Source organism: Lycorma delicatula, chromosome 1 (genome assembly GCF_047948215.1).
Source record: "Lycorma delicatula isolate Av1 chromosome 1, ASM4794821v1, whole genome shotgun sequence".
Classification (NCBI taxonomy): Eukaryota; Metazoa; Arthropoda; class Insecta; order Hemiptera; family Fulgoridae; genus Lycorma; species Lycorma delicatula.
In genome coordinates, this window is record NC_134455.1 from 368,027,479 (window position 1) to 368,051,716 (window position 24,238).

A 24,238-nucleotide genomic window follows, 5' to 3' on the forward strand; every position below is an offset into this window, starting at 1 on the left:
ACTGGCATCTGACAGCGTTACTCCCCCTTTCTGAAGTAATGCTCTATGAGTGGTCCCAGAAAGGGGGAGGAAAAAAAGGAAATCAGAATGAATGATGACATAATAGTTAAAGAATACTTCAGTTTAAATTTCAAGAAGAAACTGAAGCTTCAAAGAAAATTGAAAAATAACAGTGATAGATAAGAAAAACAGAGAAGTGAAAGCCAAAATAAAATAGCTTACCATGTTAGACTGGTCCAAAAATTTTGCTAACTGATTAGAATAATAAAAAATGAAAATGAATCCCCTTAGAAGACAAGAAAGTGGCAATTTTGTAAACTTTAAAAAAATTATCTTAAAAGAAGAGTAACAAGAACCATCTACAGACTTTTATTAAAACTGTCTATATACAGTTTTTTTTTACTGACTGCAGGTATTGGCAGATGTAAATGAAATGAAAACATTACTCATGATTATGATGGAAGGACAGCTACATACAGTACTTGTAGCATGACTTCCTTATTAACTTCTATGAAGAAAAAATCTTTAGACCAAACTACAGAACAACCAAAAGTTTCCTTCTTTCATAGGGTTACTAATGAAATGGGCACTAATAACCCATTTCAATAGTAAGAAAGAACAGTAATAAAAAAAAAAAACTGCAGAGAACAGAGAAACTAAGCCACAAGGTACCACCTTTAGAAAACAAAAAAAAGGGAAAAATAAAACATAAACAATTAACCAAGTTCATTAGAATATAATGATCTTCTGGTATTTACTCAACTGAAGTATAAAAATTATGTGAAAAATAAAGATTAAAGATCTCTGTGGCAGAACAATAGCAACTCAGCCTTTCATCTGGAGGTCCTGGATTCAAATTCTGGTCAGGCATGGCATTTTTCATACACTACAAAATTCCATTTCCATATTCCATGCAAAAAAAAGGTTAGGGAAAAATATCAATGTAGAGGATGGGAAACTGTAAAGATCATAAATAATATAAATTATTTAAATTAAAATTATAAATAACCATTTGGGGGCACTCATTTCAAAAATTTCAATATAAAAATTCATTAACAATTTTAGCAAGAAAAACTCATTATATTTTGCAACCCTTCATATGACACTTGCATTCATCTAAAAATGAAAAAACATAAAAAATGAGTAACTTTAAGAAAACAATAATTCCAACATTGCAAATTTGCTTTCAGATATTTAATAGGTAACAGATAATTATAAATATATTTCAGCTTCTCAAATTGTTTCTAATCTATCACAGCAAAATGTTGTGTTAAGTAGTTCTCTGCTGCCATCTACACTGTTGCAAATATACTATTGAAAATCCATATGTCAAATTCAAATGACACCTTCACTATGTTCCTTTCACTTCAAAGGCGAGATATAAAATGAACATAATTACTCCCAGAGAAAGCAATCACTTGCTGGTACCTTCTATATCTCAGGCTGGCTACCAGAAGGTATTTCACATAACAGCATGACTCCACAAATGGAACTAAGGTAGCCGACTCAACTCTCAAGCCACATGTCCAAGGAAGAGAAGATAAAGAATAACAAAAGTGATGGGTAGAGGAAGGGGACAACTGACCCACAGAGAAACTGCTCCTGACTGGAATTGGATCAGAATGCCATAATTCAGTAGGTAAGAAAGAACAAATAAGAAATTTAAAAAAAACACATTTATTGCTAAATACATAATCTTCCCTTGCTATCATATCCTTGAAAAAGATAATAAAACCCAACATTTATTGTAATCATGATCAAGACAAGTGAAACATCTCATAACAATAATATTCTGAAATGTTAAAGCACATTCAATGAGCAGTAGTAGTTTTCCTCTCATTTATAAGGTTCCATTTCCAATCACAATTAGATTTGACATGTTTCATATGCTACAAATAATCCATATCATAGTCCCACATGGAAGATTTAAATTTATATAGTGAATTTATTATCTATTAAAAGAAAATTAAGCAATTGGTATACCTGAGTAAGACGGCCAAGTTTCATCAACTGTTCTTTTTTTCTATCTTTAACAGGGACATACGGTACATAATTATCTTCTTCATCTGATTCAGAAGAGCTCCTCTCCTCATCTCTCCTGTAACGCTATAAAAGCCATTAAAAACAAAATTAAAAATTACTGAATTTCTTATTTCCACTTAGATGATTAAAAGTATACATAAGCAAAGTGCCAAAATCAATATGACTGTAGGCAGTATATCAGTCAAAACAATAAATGTCAACATTATTTTTGGTAATTAACAGAAATATCAAGCATCCAATCCTTATGAGGTAAAATGAGGAATGGAATGATTTCTGACTGCCTTCTTTACCAAACTGAATATTCTACTGCATTTCAACATCCCTAATAAAATCCAGGTAATATTCAGAACAGAATTAAAAGTAACAACTTCTCTCCAATCTCCAAAGCAAGTGGTTTCAAAATGAAAATAAATAAAAAAGTGCATTGTGTTTGGTAAAACTAAAACTGTAATTTCTAAAGCCAATTTTAATAAACTGACTGAGCTCCTATATACAATTAAAAAATAAACAATGTTTAGCATATTTTCACTGCTTGCTGTGAAGATTATGTATCTTCACACCAAGCAGTGATAGCAACTAATGATCATAGCATATAACTTTTAAAATACAAAAAAACACAAAACATATGTAACAACAAAACAAAGCATAACAAATGATTACCACAAATTAATACACATGTTCAACATGATGTTTAATATTCACATATACTCATTTAGATAAAAACTATTAATAAGCTGGGGCCATAACTGGAAGTATGTTACCCATACATTAAATTTTTTTAAAAATTAAACATACTAATAGAAATTAGAATTTTGTGGCTCCTTAACTCTTTATTGTACTAATAAAAATGAATGCAACTAAGTCGTGATTGTAACATGTAGTTATATAATATAAAAAAATTACAGTAAGGCTTTATTGAATGGGAAACTTATAAAAATACATATAAATCATGAAAACAACAAAATGAAAGTGAGAATAAAACTGAAGGCTAATATCCTAAATCGTGAGGCACCAAAAAAATTAAGTGAAATTAAGCGCTAAAATAAGATATCCCAAATGTAACCTAAACATGAACAAAAACAAACAGGTAATCTGGAATTTTTTAACGCAGCATAATTATAATATTTTGATCAACAAGCTAAAACAATGTTTTGTTTCCAAATATTATTTCTAACATTTTGAAAAATTATAAATTCCTAATTACATGTTTTACCCATAAGTGACATCTTTTTTCTAAAAGCTTTAAAAATGATTTCTCCTCTTTGGCCCATCAAAATACCTTCTTCATCATCCCATCAAATCATCAAATTCATCACTCTATCCATCCACTCTATATACAATATTTTTCTTCAATATTATGTTTCAAAAGCATTTATGATTTTTTCCTTCAGTTTTACCTGCTTTACATTTCTAAACCATAAACAACAAAAGTTACATTTCACATACAACTTTTTATGAATTTCATTTTATTTCAAAATTTATCCTATCTGAAGGGAATTTATTCATAGTTTTTATTCATAATCATAACTGTCTTCTCTAATTCTTTTTGCTATGTCCTTTTTTACCCAATTTCCATAAACATACACCCAAGAGATTTAAATTTTGATGCTTGCGTTATAGCAAGTCATCTGTTTTAATAATAATATTTTCAGGATCCTTGAAGCATACCATGATTTGTCTTTATTTTATTTATTTTTTACTTTAAAATGACTTTCTAATATACTTTAAATTTTCTAATAATCTTAACAGATTTCTTTCATATTGTACAAGGATCAGTCAAATATAAACCGGACTTGTTTTCAAAATATACATGCAAACATGAGTGGACTGATGCAGAAAAACAGTAGAAATATGAGAAGGGAATGGATGCTCCAGCCACCTTGGCATTCATGTCTGTCTGGTTACCAACATCAAGTAAGAGCAAGAGGAACATCATCAGTTGCCCAACATATTATTGTGAAGCTTCTTAACGAATGAGATCATCACATCTGCCAAAATTTTGGCTAAAAAGGGTGTGCACAACTGGGCCACCAAATTTAGAGGGCATAAAGCTGTAGAAAGTGAGAGCAACATAGACATTCGAGGACAAGTCTGACAAATGGCGACAATACATTGATTAGTAACCTGATTTAAAGACAATCTGCACTTTATGGTTGATGAAACTGCATCAGAAGTGGGTAGTAGTCATAAAAGACTACTACCATGCCGTTACCACTGTCCATGCCATTATCACAAATCACACTGAGAGTATGAAGGAAGTTCCAAGACTTTTGACCCAAAATCACAAACAGGGCCAATAGGAAATTGATCAAAGGCTCCTGAATTGTCTTTGAAGAAAGGGAAATAATTTTTTGTAATGATAATCACATAAGTCTACTCCAGAGATGAAATCAGCTGTGGATAGGCAAGCCTTTCCCTGTAAGAGCAACATGTCCATCAGCTGGAAAAGCCCCTGCAAAGTCTTTTGGGAGTCTAATGGCATATTGCACACCAATTTTCTCCACAAACATCATACTATGACTGCTGCATACTACTACCAGCTCCTGGACAAAGTGAAAGCTACCTACAGAAACAAAAGCCATCAGCCAATCACAGATGTGAATCTCCTTCATGACAACACTAGGCCTCATAAAGCTATTAACAGGAAGATTACGTAAAAAAGCAATAAATGTATTCCGTATTTTTATTCTGTAAAATAAATTTTAAAAACAAAAGTCTGGTTTATATTTGACTGACCTCTATTATAACTACAATATCATTAGGATGTATCTACAGAAGCATTAGTACTCTCATTTCAATCGCCTTCATTCTACTGCAATATTCTTTTCATTAATTTACAGCTTGTTCTAAGCATATACTAAATAAAAATTCTAATAATTTAAATCCTGATACCCTATCTTTACTGCAGCATCTGTTTTACACCTGCAACTGATGTTTGCTGTTCATATATTTGCTATTTCTTCTATCTTTGAAGTCAATTTTTAATGTCTTATAAATTTTTATCACAATGTTCATGTTTACAGAATACCCTGAAAGGTTATGTATAGATAAAAAATTTACAAAAATTACAGATACTTTATTATTTATCAGAAAATTTTCCTCTATGACCCTTCACAGGCATAAAATGGCTACAAACATCTTAAATTTAAGAGAATTACAGAAAATTGCTTCTTTAAGTTGCATATAAAATTGAATTCTTATCTGATATTTACTTAAGCCATTGGCTGATTGGTGATGGGCTTTATTAGCACAAAGGACTTTTATTTAAAGGCTGTCCATGACATGGTACTATAACTAGAATGATGAATATAAATCCAAACGGACCTCCACTGTACCTTGGTGATGTTCTGTCATTTTTAACTTCACAGCTGTTTAATGTTTTACACATATGAACCACTTTCTGGTTCACAAAATTATACCTGGTTGGTTGACTGACTTTAAATGATATAACAGTAATAATAATAATAATAATAATAAATGGCAATAATAAACAAATAATAATAGTAATCATGACCACCACCACAACAATAATAATAATAAATGTCAATAATAATAAACAATGATTACATACAAAACAAAATTTAAAGTAACACCAGGATTTATTAACAAATAGTTAAGTTGTAAAAACCAGAATTCAGTTCAATTGACAAACGGCATTATAATGACCACTAACATTTACACTTTTAATAACTAGTATACCAGATAGAACAAGTCTAAAGTTCTTCCACTGCATATATGTTTTCTTTTTACAAATAAAACTACCCTAGCAATTTATGAATGAGTTGAATACTTTATCTCTTTCACTAATTGTCTAACAATAATTTACCAAACCACTTTCTGTTTTCATGTACTGTCCACACTGGAATGTTTGTGATTTCACATAGAACACTACCCTACACCCTGCAGGACTACACGTTGATAGATAATGCTGTCTTATAATCATGCCGGACACAACCAGCAATACGCCTATACTTACATCTTCACAACTGACTCACATAACTCCTCACTTAAACTGATCTTAACTCATCTTTCCTAGAGATTTTCTTTCTTTATACCCCCATCCTCTTGACCAGCAGAACCAGACCCTAACTGAAACGTGAGAATGATCTTCAGAGATATTTTCCCAAACACTCCCACTCTGTTTCAGTCTTCTCATGGAACAACATCTGTCATAAGTGTGTCAGCAGACAAATTACATAGAACGATTATTAAACAGACCTGTTACCCTTAGAAAAAGGATCCATTTTAGTTCCTTTCTGGATTCTTCCCATTATTATATTTTCTACTAGTTTCTTCTTATTTGGCAGGATTCCATTACTCAGGTCCATTATGCTGGTCTTGTTACAATATAATATCCTTAATATGAACCAGGATGAACATTTGTACATTCATGCAAGGAATAAGAGTTCTATGTTGCTGTGAGAATGCAACTGCTTCCTCACTGCATGGTAAAACCTAAATTTTCATTTTAGAAAAAGTTCACTTGAAGATACTCACTCAGCACAAGAATAAATACTAGTACTATGATAGTGCATATTAAATTCATCTAAACTGCAGAGTTAATTGTAAATTGTTATCACAAATTTAAATTTATTAACTATTAACTTCTGATAATGACCAAAAGATAGCAATAAATAAGTATAAAAGTAAATTGATTTAAGTAGAAACTTCAGCCACTATTAGTCATTTACCATTCTACTATAGATGTAACACAGATATAAAATACAACATAACAACTAAGTTGATAGAGTATTCAGCTGGAGACTTAGAGATTGAATTTAAAATCAGCAGTCACGGCTTAAAATTTGAAACAAAAACTAGTGACTTCCTGTATATGCATAAGTGCCAAAATTGTGTAATAACTAATATTAAAAGATTGCAAATATATTTTATACTGACAATCAACTCCTGATGACTTACTTTCTTAGAAGGTTCAACAGGTCGTTCCATTTTCAAATGATTAACTTCTGAGTCAGAACACTATTTATGTAAACATCAAAATGTAGAACTATTTGTCAGCTCCAACAAAGAGCATCACTTGTATCAACATCAAAATGCAGAACTATACAATACCAACTTCAACAAATAACTCTTTTTAACATCTGAAAAATTTCAAAACTGACATAAAAATCTGGTTATAGGTATAATATTACAGAGTAAAAAATAATCTTTTGTACCAAATATATTACTCTGAAAAAAAATTATGCAAAACCTGACACCCTTCAAATGAGCTCCCGTATTTTCAACATCTTCACAAAAAATTTCTAAAACCAGTAAATACAAATATTCACAAAAAAATTTAAATCTAAAAAAATTAGTGGTTGACAAAAATATAGTGATGAAGTACTGGCCAAAAAAATGGAACCATTGAAAACTTGCAAGATATGTCTTGGGAGGAAAAATTGCTAAATATAAATTTTTTTAAAATTATTTTCAAGGGTAAAAACCAATAAGTAAATGTCTGTAGATCTACACTTGGAGAAAACCTGTAATATAACACATAGAACAAAATAAATTTAAAAAATGCGTAATGACAAAATTCCAATCTCAGTGGTAGAATGACAGCATCTCGGCAAAAACAAAATCATACAACAAAGTACCAAAACATAAATCAGTAACCCAGGAATTAAACTCCTGTCTCTTTACAAATTAAACTCCAATGATTTCAGTAAATAATATTCTTGATAAATGAGACACACATTTACCCAGATATGAAAAATAAATTTAAGTACGGCAAATAACATTTGAATAAAATCTGTAAATTACATTGTAGAAATGGGATTCATATATAAAAATGAACATGAAATAATGTATAATAATCACATGTAAATTTCAAACATAGCATATATCACAAACTCAACAGCTAACTACAATAAAATTTACACACACTAAATTAGGCAAAAACATACAAAATCCAATATATATCAGCTACAATACTATTAGATCACATCCAATCAAATAAACCAACAACATTAAAATGAGCACCATTAACAACATTGTTATCAGCAACATCAAAGTTAAAACTAATTATACATTTAAATCAATCTTATGAAATCTATTTCCACAAGGAAATATATCCAGGATATACTTCCAGGTATATTGAAATTTGATGGTAGATAACTTTTTTTTTAATTAAGTCTAAAACGCATTCAGTCATTAGTTTTCAAGATACAAACTTTGGCTATCAGATATTGTTTGGCGCTCATACATATGAATTATTAGACCAATATTTAGGTTAAAATACTTTAAAATATTAAAACTGACTTTAACACTTCCATTTTTTGTTTTACAATTAAACTTTTTTACTCTTAGTTTTATCGTGATGTAAATACTGTGACATCATGAATAATTTTCTAATTGGCTTGTCAAATAATAGAATGAATAAGTGCATGATCAATGACGGCAGGACACTCAATTCTGATACTAGAGCTGGTGCTATCACACTGACTAATAAACCCTTTTAAAATAAATAATATGCATACTGTGTTATTAAAAAATTTGTGTATTAGTGGGAGTAAGCCATTTTTTATCTAAGTTTGGTTTGATATGATGAAAGATTAAGAAAAAATAAAGCATAATTGTATATTCTGCTCTGATCAACATTTTACTATCATTCCCCATGATTCATCCAAGCAAATACTGAGGTAATTTTTACCTTTGGATTAGCATACCAACCAAATCTTAAACGATGTATTATTAACAATCAGAATATAGATTTAATGATTTAATTAACCTAATCTGCAAATTAAAAATGATAATGTAAAACAATTTACACTATTACTACTCACTACGAGAAATAATCAATATAAACTGTAACAATTACTAGCAAATGTCTAATAATTTCCATTTACAAGATACCGATACCTTAAATGGCTTATTATTTGTCATAAAACCTTAAAAGCACTCAAATTAAAATATCCTGTAAATTACATCACAAAATACAGAAGCAAAATTTAACAAATCCACCAAGATATATATAAATACCTATCACCCAATTACCTGTTTGAAAAACGAAGTATTCACTGAGATAAGTTAACTAAACGTTCTCAAACGTATAAACACTTCATTACATAGGTTATGTTTACTAAACTAAATACAGTAGTAGTTCATGAAGGAACTACTTGAATACGATAAAATTATTTATAAAAAATAAAATTAAAAACCAACTTCAAAAAATAATAGTACTAAAAAGTTAAATAATTATATTTTTTGTTTATTAACTAAAATAAAGGTATTTACAACAAATAACTATTTTTGAAGTCGATGCCAGCCAACACAAATTAAACATAAAGTAACTTCAACTGAACGCTAGGCGGCGAAACGGGCTTCCCAAATAAAAAGGAGATTTCAAGAGCATATAAGAGAGACGCCAACTCTGAAGTAAAAAATAAAATGTTGAAATATGCTAAAGATCTGTTAAACCAATCTGTTGGCTTAGCAGTTTTCAAGGAATTAAGGAATGTATAAATAATGCTGTAAACTGCCTTATAAAACTTTAGGCATCTCCTTTGTCACATAAAATGATGCTCCAAAAGCGATTGTAGCACATTCTGCAAGCGGTACGGATGGCATTCCTCTATTTATCTTTAAAAGAGTTGTTGAGCTCATGTCACCTGTTCTTATGCAGATCTATAACTTCAGTCTAAGATCTTCTGTTTATCCTGATGCTTGGAATAGTGCTATGCAAGGCCGGATTTTCCTATAGGCTAACTAGACTTCAGCCTTGGGCCTAAAGATCAAGAGGGGCCTATATTCAAATTGTTAGCAAAATTAAAATTACACTATTCTAGAAACAGTGAACACTAAAACACTGGACCGAAAATAAGGAGAAATTCTACGCATATGACTAATAAACAAACATAAAAATGTATTGGTTAAGATCAACGCGTTCGGCTCATTGGGTCTGTTCGTTTGTTAGATTGCATCAAAGTTTAGTTCATACGTTCACTGATTGCTATGGCAAATATTGACGTGCCTTATGCCACTAAGTTCTAGTTTGTTCTTGCATAAATAAAGTGCAGATTGGAACAGACCTATTGATATCCCGACGTTCGGTTGGTTATATTCGTGTTACTTCGATAATATGAAACACGTGTTAATGTTATTAGAAAAGATTCTTATTTTAGGATTGCGTACACGATAATTTTATGCTCGCCTTTTTAGTTCAGTAGGTTCAATACTTTCCTGAAGTGTTTATAGACTATTGAAAATTTTTTTGTGACAATATCTTCATTTCGCGAAATTCTAGGTAAGTTCTTAACACATGTTTTAATTTGTATATTTTAAAATGTATATTACGTGCTTTATTTTATATTTTCATGATTATATATGTATATATATATATATATATTTATTCATAATTGCTATTTTTTTCAATGAGACAAAATAACAGTTCCATACAGTTTCTTGATTGAAAAATGATAATTTAGTTTCATTATTGAATTAAAGATACTTTGGAAATATTTTTTAAATTGATTAGCGTTTGAAATTCAGAAATTAACATTTATTATTTTATAAACAAAGACTATTAAGACTACTAAGAGATGCGCTATTCACGGAAATGAGTTTTTGTTATTTCAATTTATTATTCGAAAATGAATTGCTTATCGAAAATTTTGATAAACAAAAGAAAACTTACCACAGTTCAAATACATAGTGTTATTTTTTGTATTAATAATAAATAATTAACTTTTATTTATGCACAATAATTAATAACTCAAATATTTTGTTCTAGATTCTAATCTAAGAATGAGTAAAAGATTTGAAAGTGGCGCTTGCAAACGCAAGAAAAAGAAGCTACTAGTGTGAGGCAAAGAAGCTAACACTGATAACTGATTACATGCATGTGCCAACTAGTACTACTCAATTGGAAGCAATGCAACACGTTGTATGCGAGGACACGGCCGTTGCACCAACTCAAAATGAAAATATGGAACTAATTCAAAAGCAACTTATTGAACACTAATATATAAACGAGCCACAAGAAAATAATACGAATATTCAGAATTTTTTCCAGACACTTAATGAGAAACACCAAATTCAAGATATTGCAAATTTTTATAGTGATGTCAAATATATGTCTACTGTAACAGATGTTGGCTTGTGGACAAATTTATCACAAAATGATGTGTCATATTGGGTAGAGAAGGGGCCTCTCAAATTCAGTATCACTGTGGACCATTTTTAAATTCTAGGCAAGAATATAAGAATCAGTCCAGATTTTGTACAAAAGCAATTTTTTATTCAACAAAAGCCAATGTAGAAAAATATACCCTAGAACGGCTTGTGTACTCTCCCTCAAAAGGCCATGTTTTTTGCTTTGTTTGTAAACTCTTAACAAATATTGCATCTTCTGCAACAGCATTAACTTCTGAAGGGTTTAAGATTGGAAAAGTCTTGCTATCATTCAAACTCAAGAAAATTCGGAAAATCATAGGAATGCTATTTTAACGTACTTAACAACAGCAAAAGAGAAAACTTTAGCATAAAACTAGAGGAAGAAATAAGAAAAGAGCAGCAATACTGGCGTTACGTTATAGAAGGAGTTTTTGTTGTAATTTGGACTTTTGCAGAGCGAGGCTTACCATTTAGAGGAGACAATGTTCAGTTTGTAACTCCAAATAACGGCAATTACTTTGGTCTTCTAGAAGTAGTAGCACAAAATTCGATCCATTTTTAAGAGATCATATCGATCAATATGGAAATACTGGCTATTTTAGCTTTTCAGTAGATTCCACTCCTGACATATCTCATACCGATCAGTTGACCTTAATTATTAGATATGTGTCACCTGAAGACGGTTTGCCAACTGAGAGATTTTTAACTTTCTTTCAGCTAAAAGATCACTCAGGGGAAAGCATAGCTGATTTAGTATTTAACTATATCACTACCGAACTTGAAATTGATTTCAGAAAATACCGAGGACAGTCTTATGATAATGCAGCCAATATGGCAGGTAGATACAATGGTATGCAGCAAAAAATTACCGAAAAAAACAAGTTTGCAAGATTTGTTCCTGGTCACTCTTTAAATTTAGTTAAGTCGTTCGGCTGTTGATTGTTGCCTTGATGCTGTTAATTTTTTTGGTGTTGTGAATGAAGTTTATATCTTTTTTCGTCTTCCACAAAAAGATGGGCAGTTCTGAAATCACATTTGAAACCTCATTCTAAAGTGCCTAAATATTTATCAGACACTAGGTGGGAGGCACACGCAAAAGCTACAGAAACTATTTTAGAAAATTACAATGATATCACCGATGCACTCAATTATTTACATTCAGATAATAATACAAAGAGTGATACTAGATTGAGGGCCAACAATCTTTTAGAGAAGATGGAAGAATTTGAATTCTTGCAAACACGTTGCCAAATACTGAATATAGAACTGCCAGAAGGACAATAAGAAGTAAAAGGCAAGGGAATTACGAAAATTCATCTGACCCTGATGCCTTGGACGAACTCTCTTCAAGAGATAAATTTAGGATTAAATCATTTATTCCTATATTAGATGCACTAGAATCAAATTTAGGAAGAAGAGCTTCTGTTTATGATGATGTAGTGAAAATATTTTCCTTTCTTGCCGATCTTACATTATCAAAGGTAGAACTTCAAAGAGATGTTGAGTTATTATTGAGAATAATAACTCTAGGTAATAATTCTGGGTATTGAGAATACCCAGAAGATGTCAACCAAAATCTTACTGAAGACTATTTCATTTTCACACATATATGAGACAAACACATAAGCCTTCAAAAAATTCCACATTGTTGCATACAGACTTGTATCAAATAATATTCAAAGAAAATATTCAAGTGGCCTTCCCCAATGTGAATCAATCTTACAGCTGTTTTTCAGTTTAATAGTCACTAATTGAACTGGAAAAAGGTCATTTTCAAGACTTAAAGATATCAAAAATCAATTAAGAAGCACAATGACCCAGACGAGTTTGTCTTCATTGAGTATTTTGTGCATCGAAAATGAGACCTTCAGAAAAATAGATTTTTATGAACTTATAGAAGAATTCTGTGTAAAAAAGTTTAGAAAGAAATTCTTCTAATCTACTATTTCATTTTAAATGTGTACTTGGACTGAATCAGTTCTTAATAAAATAACTATTAACATAAAATTTAATGTGATCTACAATTTGATATTTTCTTTTTTGTGATCTGGATTTTGTTTGAATAAAGTTCCATTTTTGGTTTAGTTTAAGTCTTAAAATTTATAATAATTCATACTTAAAACTTTAAATGCAAATTATTATTATATTATAAAGTTCATATCCTAATATATACTGTTCTTACCAAAACAAAAGTTTAAAAGATTGTACATTTTATTATTGTACCCTATAAGCTAACATAAAATATGCAGTAATATAATAATTCCACATTCCTGAATTTGGGCAAGGGTACACCTTTAGGAAGCCATAGTAGATCCTCAAGAGATTTTCACTTTCCTAGAGAAGAAAAATATTTGCTCTAACATGTATAGAAGCTGACGAATGCAAAATTATTGATTGGTAATATTCTGTTACCATCCTGAATATCGTACCTTGATCATCCTAAAGTTTGTTTTTCCATAGCCTAGAGGAAAGGATGTGTAATTCATATTCTGAAAATTTAACTTTAGAAAAGAAAAAGGAAAAATGTTTTTAATAAATTTTATATTTTGTAAAAGTTTCTCGTTATTTTCAATTTCAAGATTGTGATATCCTGTTGTAATTTCCATACTAAATAAATTAAAATTTCTAATTTATGCAAATGAATTTGTACATGGGAGCTAATAGCAACTCTAATATCAACCACTGTGTAAAGAATGAAAAAGTAAAAATAAATTACCCCCCTCACTCTCTCTGAGTGCATCATTGAGAGTAGTGCTCTCTACCATCTCCAAAACTATCTTTATATAGATTTCTGTTTTTATATTATAAATTAGGAATCCCTATTATTTCTTTGATTTTTATGGGTGGGAGATGTAAAAAAAATTCATCAAATAGTCACAGAATTCAAAAGTTCTCAGAAGTTTTCAACAAATTGAACTTATCTTGATATAATAGTAATAAGTTTAAAGAGGATCTATTCCTATCTGCTTGAAATATTTTTATTAAAATGTAACAGCACAATACCATACGTACATAAATTACAAAATTTTATCAAATTTCATGATTACTAGTTCATATTTTCCAGAGATATTAAGTAAAATAGATGTCAATACAAATAATTTTTTTTAAATCTATATTAAATTATCACAGCAAATTTTGGTGTACTATACAAAAATTGCTGTATAGTCTATGCAATAAAAAATAGGCATATTTGTACTTTTTCTATGTACTAATTTTCACTTTAATGCCTCCAGAATACCATCAGAAATGATTATTTCATTATGCGCCAGTTGAAAAAGGTGTGCTAAATCTTTATTAAACAAAATGTAAAAAAATTGCAAGAATATACATTTTTTCTCCTATTACCCTAGATAACTCGGTAACTGTTCATTTTAGAGAAAAGATCGAGAAAGAAAAAAGTTTTGTTACTAAATTTTACACTCAATACCATTGGTCGCAAATTAAAAAATACATTAATGATGCAAAAATAGCAATAAATGTCAAAAAATTGAAAAGAAACCAACAAGATTTTTTGGGAACTTTTTTAAGTACTTTTTTTAATAATAATATTTTGATGTGATAAAGCAACATGCCAAATTTAAACAAAATCAGTCGTGACAGTTTTTGCACAATCATTTTGCAATCCAGATTTAAAAAAAAATTGATTTTTCCAAATTGTGTAGAGCCTGAAATAAAGTCTCTAGATACTTGAAAATTTAGTTACATATAAAAGAGCACTAAAATTTTCAAAGGCATTTTGAAAATTTTAAATCAGTTAATTAGGAGATCCTAGGAAAGTTTTCAAAAAAATTGCTTTTAATTTTTTTGCTTTTAAACAAATTGAATACCTTCATGAATTTTATCCAAATTAATTTTAAAAAGCACAGTTTAAAAGTACTCATAAAGACGCTTCTCTTTATAAAAAAAAGTTTAATTTCGTTAATTATCTCCAGAGATATAACTGATCAAACTTAACTGCCTTTCTGCAACTTTTGGAATAAATTATTAAACTGCTATTTATCAATAATTTTTGTTTGGCAGTATAATATTTGAACTTTTTAGCTTACAAGACATGGATTAAAAAAAAACAGTAATTTTGTTAGTTAAAATTGGAAGTATGTTTGAAAATTCCCTAGGCTCTCCTAATTATTTTTCAAAATGCATTTGGAAGTTTGAGTGCCTTTTACATGCGATTAAATTTTTTAAGTATCTAGAGACTTTTCAAGCTCTACACAATTTGGAAAAATCATTTTTTTAAATTGGATTGCAAAATTATTACGCAAAAATGGTCACACCGATTTTATTAAAATTTGGTGTGTTGCTTTATCATATAAAAAAGTACTTTAAGGCAAAATCTGAAGGTCCTATGTTTAATAATATATGGACTCAAAAAACATTCCCAATAAAATATTTTTTTTTGACAGTTATTGCTAATTTTGCATCAATAATAATGTATTTTTCAATTTGCAACCAATTATATTGTGGTAAAATTTAATAACAAAACTTTTTTCTCTATCGATCTCTTCTCTAAAATGAACAGTTATAGAGTTATCTAGGGAAGTAGGAGAAAAAAATGGATATTTTTTTACATTTTGATTAATAAAAATTTAAGCACACCTTTTTCAAGTGGCCATAATGAAATAATCATTTCTGATGCCATTCCTGAGGATATCCATTAAAGCAAAAATTAGCGATCATGTAGAAAAAGTCTAACCCAAAACAGATACTGCCTGGACTAGTAAGATTCTTAATGATTTAAATTTGAAACCATATTGTGTAACAACTGTGAAACAGCTTAAAATAACAGAAAAACAAAAAGTCTCAATTATTGCAACTGGCTTCTCAAAAATGGATGGATGCACGGCTTACTGATGAATGGATAAACCCAATGCTGTATTTCATTTATCTGGACAAGTTAATTTGCATAACACCAGGCACTGGATAACTGAAAGTTCTCATCAGATGTTTGATCAACCACTTCATGATAACAAATCAGTGTATGATAGGCTATTTCTGGTAATCATATAATGGGGGTCAATGTTTTTTTACTGAACTGTCAATACAGAAATACACCATTCAATTTTCAAAGAATTATATGCTTGTTTAATAGATTGTGAAAAAGAGTGGCTTCTCCCAGCAGGGTGGAGCAACATGTCGCACATCAGGTTCACTAGCATGTATTCGTGTTGCTTTTACAGAAGTACAAATTGTCAGCAGAGGGCAGAGCCCTCTGCATTCCCCAGTCCCTTAGGATTATTTGAAGACTGGAGTTACACACACTATTGATTAACTAAATGCAAACATTCAACAAAAAATTGACAACATTTTGCATTAGGTGACCTTCGGTATGATAAATGTTGCACAAAAGTGCACTGCTGTATAGGACACACTCACTTTGAAAATTTTTTTTTATAAATACGGTAAATATTCCTAATGAAAATATTCTTTTCCTAATGAAAACGCACAATTCAATTTATCTTTACATTTCATTTATAAAATATTTCATGTTACAACCGAGTTTAATCTGTAGTGGTTTAATTTTAAGCTGCTCACATAATATTAAAGTACTAATGAATTTAAAGTGAGTTAGTTCTCTTCTACTTTTACAAAGAATATTATTCTTGTTTGCATGGTGTATATTTTGTTGTAAATACAAAATTTATAATTTTAACTCTGCCTTTTTATAGGTATACTACTCTGTATTAACTGCAATTTACCATTTACTTCATCAATTTATCTTGAACTACATAAAAAATATTGTAGTATTAAAAGGAGTAATAATCATTATGTATTGATACATAATACTGGCATTAATGAAATAAATAATGCTAGCAGTGGCTGTGATAGTACATATACTGACAATAATAAATCTCCTCTTATTTGGTGATGAGTGTTAACATAGAAGTAAACATAAATAATGAAGAAAAAGGATTTTTGGAGTGCAATGTTTGTATATTTAAGACTCCACAAGCAAAAAGTTTTAAGCTTCATATGAGAACTCACACTGGTGAAAAACCATATCAGTGTGGTTATAGATGTTCACGGCCAGATTTGTTATCTTCACATTTGAAAATTGATATGGGTGTAAAAAATTATGCATGTATTCATGAGTGAATATCGTTGTGTACAGTCTAGTAATTTAAAGAGACATATGAGAACTCACACGGGTGAAAAATTATTCAAATGTAGTTTATGTGGTTATAAATATATCCAATCGAGTGATCTATCTGCCCACATTAAAACGCACACCAGAGAAAAATCACATAAATGTCATTTATGTGATTATAAATGTATAACATCTGGTAATCTATCAAAACATGTAAAAGCTCATTCCGGTGATAAGCCTTACAAATGTTGAGATTGTGATTTTAAATGTGTTACTTTGGCTCATCTTAGATATCATGTTACCAGAAAACATTTCAAAAGTATTGATTTAAAAAGTGCTCAACACATTAATACTTAACCATTCAAGGATGTAATAAGTTGCAGATACACTTACGCACAGATGCTGGACGCAGCTGCCTATCAGCACCAAAGCTGTGTTAAATACCTGGAGACATGTGGAATGTACAAATGGAATTAACCAACAAGTGATTATCAAATTTGATTGCATCTTGTGGAAGGTCATGTCCATTTGATTTGGAAAATTGTTTGTTGTAGGCATCTTGTACATATGAGGGATGTTCACGTCAACCTGGTATTTTTGTTAGACTAGAATGTAAAATGGACATTCCTGCACATTCTGTTGGTTGTACACATAAGGTACAAGTGTGTCAGCTATTACCACATGGCATGCAGATGTGTAACAACAGTCGATCATAAAAAACATGGTATCAAATGTAGTGAATGAATATGTGGAACAACGCATTGTAATGAAAGTTCTTGTGAATGAAGGCGTAAAGCCCAGTAAGTTTTATTCACAAGTCCTTACACAGTACGGTGATGAGACTTAGTTGCAGTAAAACATTTGAGTGTGTGAACATTTTAAAGGCCATATGATTAGTGATGATCTCAGTCAAAGTGGTTCAGAGCCTATTGCAGTTATTCCCACAAGCATTCAGTGACTGGAAGAACTGATCCTTCATAATCAAAATAACTTGTCAGCAAATTGCAAAAGCAATAAATGTGTCTGTAGGAACTGTAAACAAAATCATTCACGATCATCTTTAGTTTAGTAAGGATAGAACACATTGGGTACCAAGACGGCTTTCTGCTTTTGACCGGCAAAGATTGCAAATCTGCCAAGAGTTTAAAGTAACATTTTGACAAAGAAAGCCAGCTTTTTCTCTATTAATTGTTATGAGCAATGAAATGTGGGTACACATTTCACCCAGAATCAAAATGTGCATCAAAGTAGCGGAACCATGCAGGCTTATCACCTCCCAAAAAATTTTAAACAATGCTTCTGCAGGCAAAGTTATGGCCTCAGTTTTTGGGATAAAAATAGCACCATTCTCTGTGATTTTCTACCCCATGGAGTCGCTAATAACAGCAAGTACTACTGCAAAGTTCTTCAAAATATGCACAATGCTTTCAAGAAAAAAGAGCCTGGTGCGATCACTAAAGGCATTCTGTTTCTGCAGGATAATTCACAACTGCATACAGCCCCCCACACAACAAGCACACTGCAAAATATTGGCTGGGAGTTATTGCCATACTCCACATATAAGTCCAACCTCGCTTCCAGTAATTTTCACTTGTTCAGGCCCTTGAAATTGTTCCTGGGAGGAACATTTCAACAGCAACGATGAGGTGAAGCAGTCGGTACTATCTTGGTTTCAATGTAATGACAAATCTTTCTATACTGCAGGTATCCTTTTTTATTTTTTCTCTTTAGTATTAAAACCACCGTAAGTATTACTTCAAATGATATATATGAAATGTAGTCTTGTACAGTCTCAGGTCAACCATTCCTAGAGAGTATGGTTAATTACAACACAACCACCAAAGAACACTGCATGTATTCAGGCACTAGTGAAACGCTGGGATAAATATAGCAGGGGATTACATCAAGAAATAAAAGTATTTTTATTATCATAAGTGTGTTCTAAATTTATTAAAAATCAATAGTCCCAAATTGACCTGAATGCCCCTCATAATATCCACTATGACTTTATTTTATAACCATTAGAAGGAGGTTGACTCTTTTCAGATAGCTTACAGAATATTAGAAGACTGGAATAGCAATGTCCTGCTTATTTAAGGGTTACAGTAGCCATAAGCTTGGATGATAAGCCTGCACATCACTGCTGTACTATCATTCTCTGAAACATTGGCACACCACGATTAAACTCTTAAGCAACTTATGTTGGATAACAATCGTCACCACTCCAAGCTCACCGTTACTTGGTGGTGACCGTACATATGCCAAGATATATCTTGAGATACATAATCTCAAGATTTCTAGACTTATATGTACCACTTCTTATGATAAATCATTGAAAAGCTCTCAATGTGGGCTTAATACTGCAGTTAAGAAAAAGTTCAAAATCCAATTTTCGTGGATTTTGGGTTTTCGTGGATTTGGATTTTGGACATTTTTGATCATCGATTGCAGTAAAAATGGGAGGTGCAGAACTAAATACTACAATGGTCCTAAATCCAAAATTTCAACATTCTATGGCTAATCATTTTTGAGTTATGCAAGATACATATATATGTATGTACAGATCACACCAAAACTAGTCAAAATGGATTCAGGGATGGTAAAAATTGTTATTTTCATTGAAATCTGAAATTTTTCATGATTACAATAATTCCTTTACTTTGTACAAGGAAGTAAAAACAATGCAGATGAAAATTATAGAATGAAAGATATTCTGCTGATTAATAAGAACGTAATGCCGAAGAAGACATTTTGGCAGAACAAGAATGGAGAGCTGAAGAACAAAATACAGCAATCAAATTAAGACTAAGACGAGAGAAGATTGAGGTGGGATACTGTTTGTTTTTATCTTTTTTTTGTAATTACAAACACAAAAATCTTTGATTTATAATTTTTATGAGTGTATATATGTGTGTGTGTGTGTGTGTGTGTGTGTGTGTGTGTATATATATATATATAGAGCTTTATTTTTAATTTGATGAATTAAATTATAATTTCTCCACAAAATTAATTTTAAAAGATTGTAATTTTGTTTAAATGTGGTTAATTAGTCTAATAAAATCCAGCTGAAAATGTTTACTTGATTTTTTTTAAGGCCAGTGAAACAGAATGACAACCATTTTATTCTAGTGCTGCACTGTGGATTACTTAAAATTGGGTATAAAGGTGCAATTTTCCTTTTTTTTCAAGCATAACAAGATCTCACCTTAGCATTAGAAAGCCCTCAAAAATGAAATACTACAGTACAGTAAGAGTACATTATAAAAAATACGATGAACCACCGTTGCCTCACACACATTTTTATATATATATAATGAATCCTTTTGACCATATGAAAATTTGACAGTTGATGGCAATTGTTGTTTTAGGACCTGAATACAGTTTTCTGTGTAAAATAAAAACAAGCCAGATAAATATGGCATAAAATTAAATATTGCTTGCGATTCTAAAACTGCATAGTCTTTGGCGTGAAGTGTTACAGGCAGCCAATGAAATTATAACTCTAATCACTCTTACAGAAGGTGTTGAATGATTACTTAAGTAAATGCCACAGTTTTCATGGATAGGTTTTACTTCTCACACAGTATTTTATTTCTTGTGACAGAATAAAACACAAGCACTTGGCACATGTATGCCAAATTGGAAACAACTGCCAATGGAAAATGTAATAAAAAAGAAACTAAAAAAATCAGAAATTGTACATAATGGAGATAATCAAGATATGCTTGTGTTATCATTCAGGTAAGGACTGTTATCATATGCACTGACATTCAGGAAAGGAGGTGTTGTAAAAAGAAAACCTGATGCAATAAAGTTAAAATTTAGACAAAAAAACAGATGTAGATAAAAAAATATCAGATTTAGCCTATTATCCATTCAAACCCAAACAAAGAGGTGGAAAAACTGTTTTTCCATCTCTTCAGGATGTGTGTAGCCAATAATTTTATTTTATACCGTGAATCACAGCCTGAAAATTGAAAAAAGTCATTTATTATTGCAATTGGTGAAAAAACTGGAGTTCTCTCTCAGCAAGCCATATCATCTGCAGTTGCATTAAACAGGCTGACAGGTCATCATTTTCCTGCAAAAATCCCAGCTACTGAAAAAAAAAAAAAAATCAACCTACAAAATCCTGCAGTTTTTTTGAAAAATGAAAAGCAGTTATTGGTAGAGCCTGTGGAAAAAACTACTTGGTGGCATCCTGACTGTGTGGTGTTGCTTTGTTTATCACACTGCTTCAAACTGTTCCATACCAGAGCTAATTATACCTAAAAAAACATATTTTTTTATATTTTATTTATTAATTAGGAAGTGATTTTTTTAGAAGTAAAATAAAACTTGTGTCCTTCGTAATTAAAATATTTTAAAACATTTTTGTGAGAACAAATATCATATAAACATTTTACAATTTTTTTATCAAATTCTGGCATTGTTGTAACTTTTTTGGCAGTAAAATAAAATTAGCATATAAAGATTTATTAAATTTATGTTTATAATGAAGATAGTAATGTTTTTTTCAAAATACCCTTTAAATCTAGGATTCTGGTAAAGAGTATTACATAATGGCTTAAGATTCAAAGTGTTAACAAAGAACGCTGGCAAAAATTACAAAACATTTTTTTAATTAAAAAAAAAATTAAATTCTCTAATTAATTCCTGAGTAATATAATAGACAGCTAACCAAATAATTTAATATTTATTTTCCTTATTAAGAAGTATAGCTCATTACAATCACTCAAATTCTATTTCACAAAATGATCAGACACATCCCAGACAAATACACTAATAATTCCCTATTATCATAAATATAATTTTTGGTGGTTAGAAATTCATTATCTTAATCTAATTAGAATTTTAAACTTGCCTCTGGGTTAATCAATTTCAAATCATATAATAAAAATAATTTTGGTTGAAGATTTTTTTGTTCACCAACAATAATGTGTTTCCACAAAACACATTATTTGTGAAAAACAAATGTGTTTTGTGAAAGCCATGAACTCCCTTTATTTATAAAGATATGATAATTTAAAAACCAGAATGTTCAGCATGAAATTGTCTAAAATGTAAAGCTATTCTTATAAATATTAAGGAAGTTGGTAAAAAAAAAAGAAAATATATATGTATATAAAATGAATTTACAATTAAAATTCTATTTTCAAGGCCAGTATTTTCCATGAAGGGAAAGTCTCACATTAATTATTTTTTCCTGTCAAAGGTATCTTATACATGTCTTGGAACTTAAGTTTCAGCCAGGAAAAATGTCCTTTTTTCCTAAAGGCCTTCAAAGATGACCAATTGGCTGCTTTCAACCATTTTCAGCGCCTTATATCTAAAAAGGGACAGAATGAAAAAATTTTAAAATGTTACAGGAAACACTTCCAAACATAAACATGCTACATAAATTTGATCACTGACACTTAGCTAGTTTAGGAGTTAAACAACACCAAAGTTGGTCGAAAATGTGCCAAGTTTTCTTAGGTGGCTGAAAATGATCATTTATGTCTTTACCAACCAGAGCCTCTCTATTTATGGTTAGATAGTCTTAAACATAATTTAATAATAATTCTACATGATTAAAAAATAATAAGAACACAGTATAAAACAACACATTCTGATTGTTTAAGGGCAAAAATATTTAAAATAAAATATTATAATTTAATTATTAGTACTTAATTTTTATGACACGCTGGTTATGTATTACAAGCAACTTAAGCGTACAAAATTAAACAGTACAAATAGTCGCTATAGGCCAAAAAACCTATTTTCATTATAGCTTGGAATAAAGCCTACTGACCTGTAACAGGAGATCGTGCTTTAGCTTGTTGAATGACTTCATCAATCTATCCAACATATAAAAAACTTTGGAATATTGGCCGAGTGGAACTTCTTTGCTTCTTCTCAAGGCAAGAACTCTTGTGATGGAATTGGAGGCATGACCAAGTGAGAGATGACAAAGGCAAGCCTGCAAAGGCCATATTATGACCAAATTTTGACTCCAATAGATATATTCAAATTTTTTAATGACAAAATTACAGAGGTAAAATATATATTTGTCCGATCACAATAAATACAGACTAAAGAAGACAAACTTAAACAGAGGTTTGAATGTTGCTTACAAGTAAAAGGTGCAATAAATTACTATCAGTTCATTCCTTTACGTGATAACCAAATAAGATGTTATCCAACATCAAAATCAGAGAAATTTGAAGACCATCAAACATCTATTCTTTTTACTAACACAAACTCTTTAGGAATCAAAGACAACAAGGCTTGTATTTATCATTTTAAATGGTGGATTGGATGAGTGAAGGAGAAATATGAAAACAACAATGTTCTTGTTCATTTTTTCCATCAGGCCCCAAATCATATCTTTAGTTATCTAAAAAGACATTGTTTGGGTTCCCATAAAGAATGTTTTGAGAAAAATTACTCGCTTAGAATTAACAACCATGTCTGCAAGAAAATATATTAGAAAACTTTTGCAATGAAATCTCATCAATTTTTAATATTTTAAGGTAATACTAAAAATATGATTTGTCAACCATCACTTTTAGCTAAACAATATTAATGGATTTTATTCTTTATGCTAATACATTAACAATTTTTTTTTTATAAACTTGGTGAAGTTTATGGTTTAATAAACTTGTACCATATACTACTAGAATAAGAATTATGTGTTTTATTAATAAAAACACCTAATACAGTGACATTATTAGCCTTACTGCTGCACTCTTAGTGTGGTAGGTTTTCTACCAAATTTGGTGCGGTGCTCTGTAACTCCAAGAATAAGTAAATCTCAGTAATGAAAGTTCCATGCCACATTATAAGATAACAGACAGGAAAAAATAATCACTATAAGTGATTTTTCCTTCATGAAAAATACTGGCCTCAAAAATTTAATTTTACTGTAAATTTTTTTATATATATATATTTTTTTTTTACCAACTTCCTTAGTAATTATAATAAAATAGTTTAAACAATCATTTTAGACCA

General features: G+C 30.3%; 1 protein-coding gene across 1 annotated transcript in view; it reads right to left on the bottom strand.

Annotated features, from left to right (window-relative positions):
• abs (ATP-dependent RNA helicase abstrakt) overlaps window positions 1-9,143 on the bottom strand; it is a 44,247-nt gene extending 35,104 nt beyond the window's left edge. Inside the window, exons 1-3 of the mRNA XM_075353667.1 lie at window positions 9,043-9,143; window positions 6,964-7,145; window positions 1,984-2,106 (exon numbers count right to left, since the gene is read on the bottom strand). Of these exons, the coding sequence (XP_075209782.1) occupies window positions 1,984-2,106; window positions 6,964-6,993 (153 nt within the window). The 5' untranslated portion in view covers window positions 6,994-7,145; window positions 9,043-9,143. The remainder of the gene's footprint in view (window positions 1-1,983; window positions 2,107-6,963; window positions 7,146-9,042) is intronic.
• Between the last annotated feature and the right edge of the window lie 15,095 nt (window positions 9,144-24,238).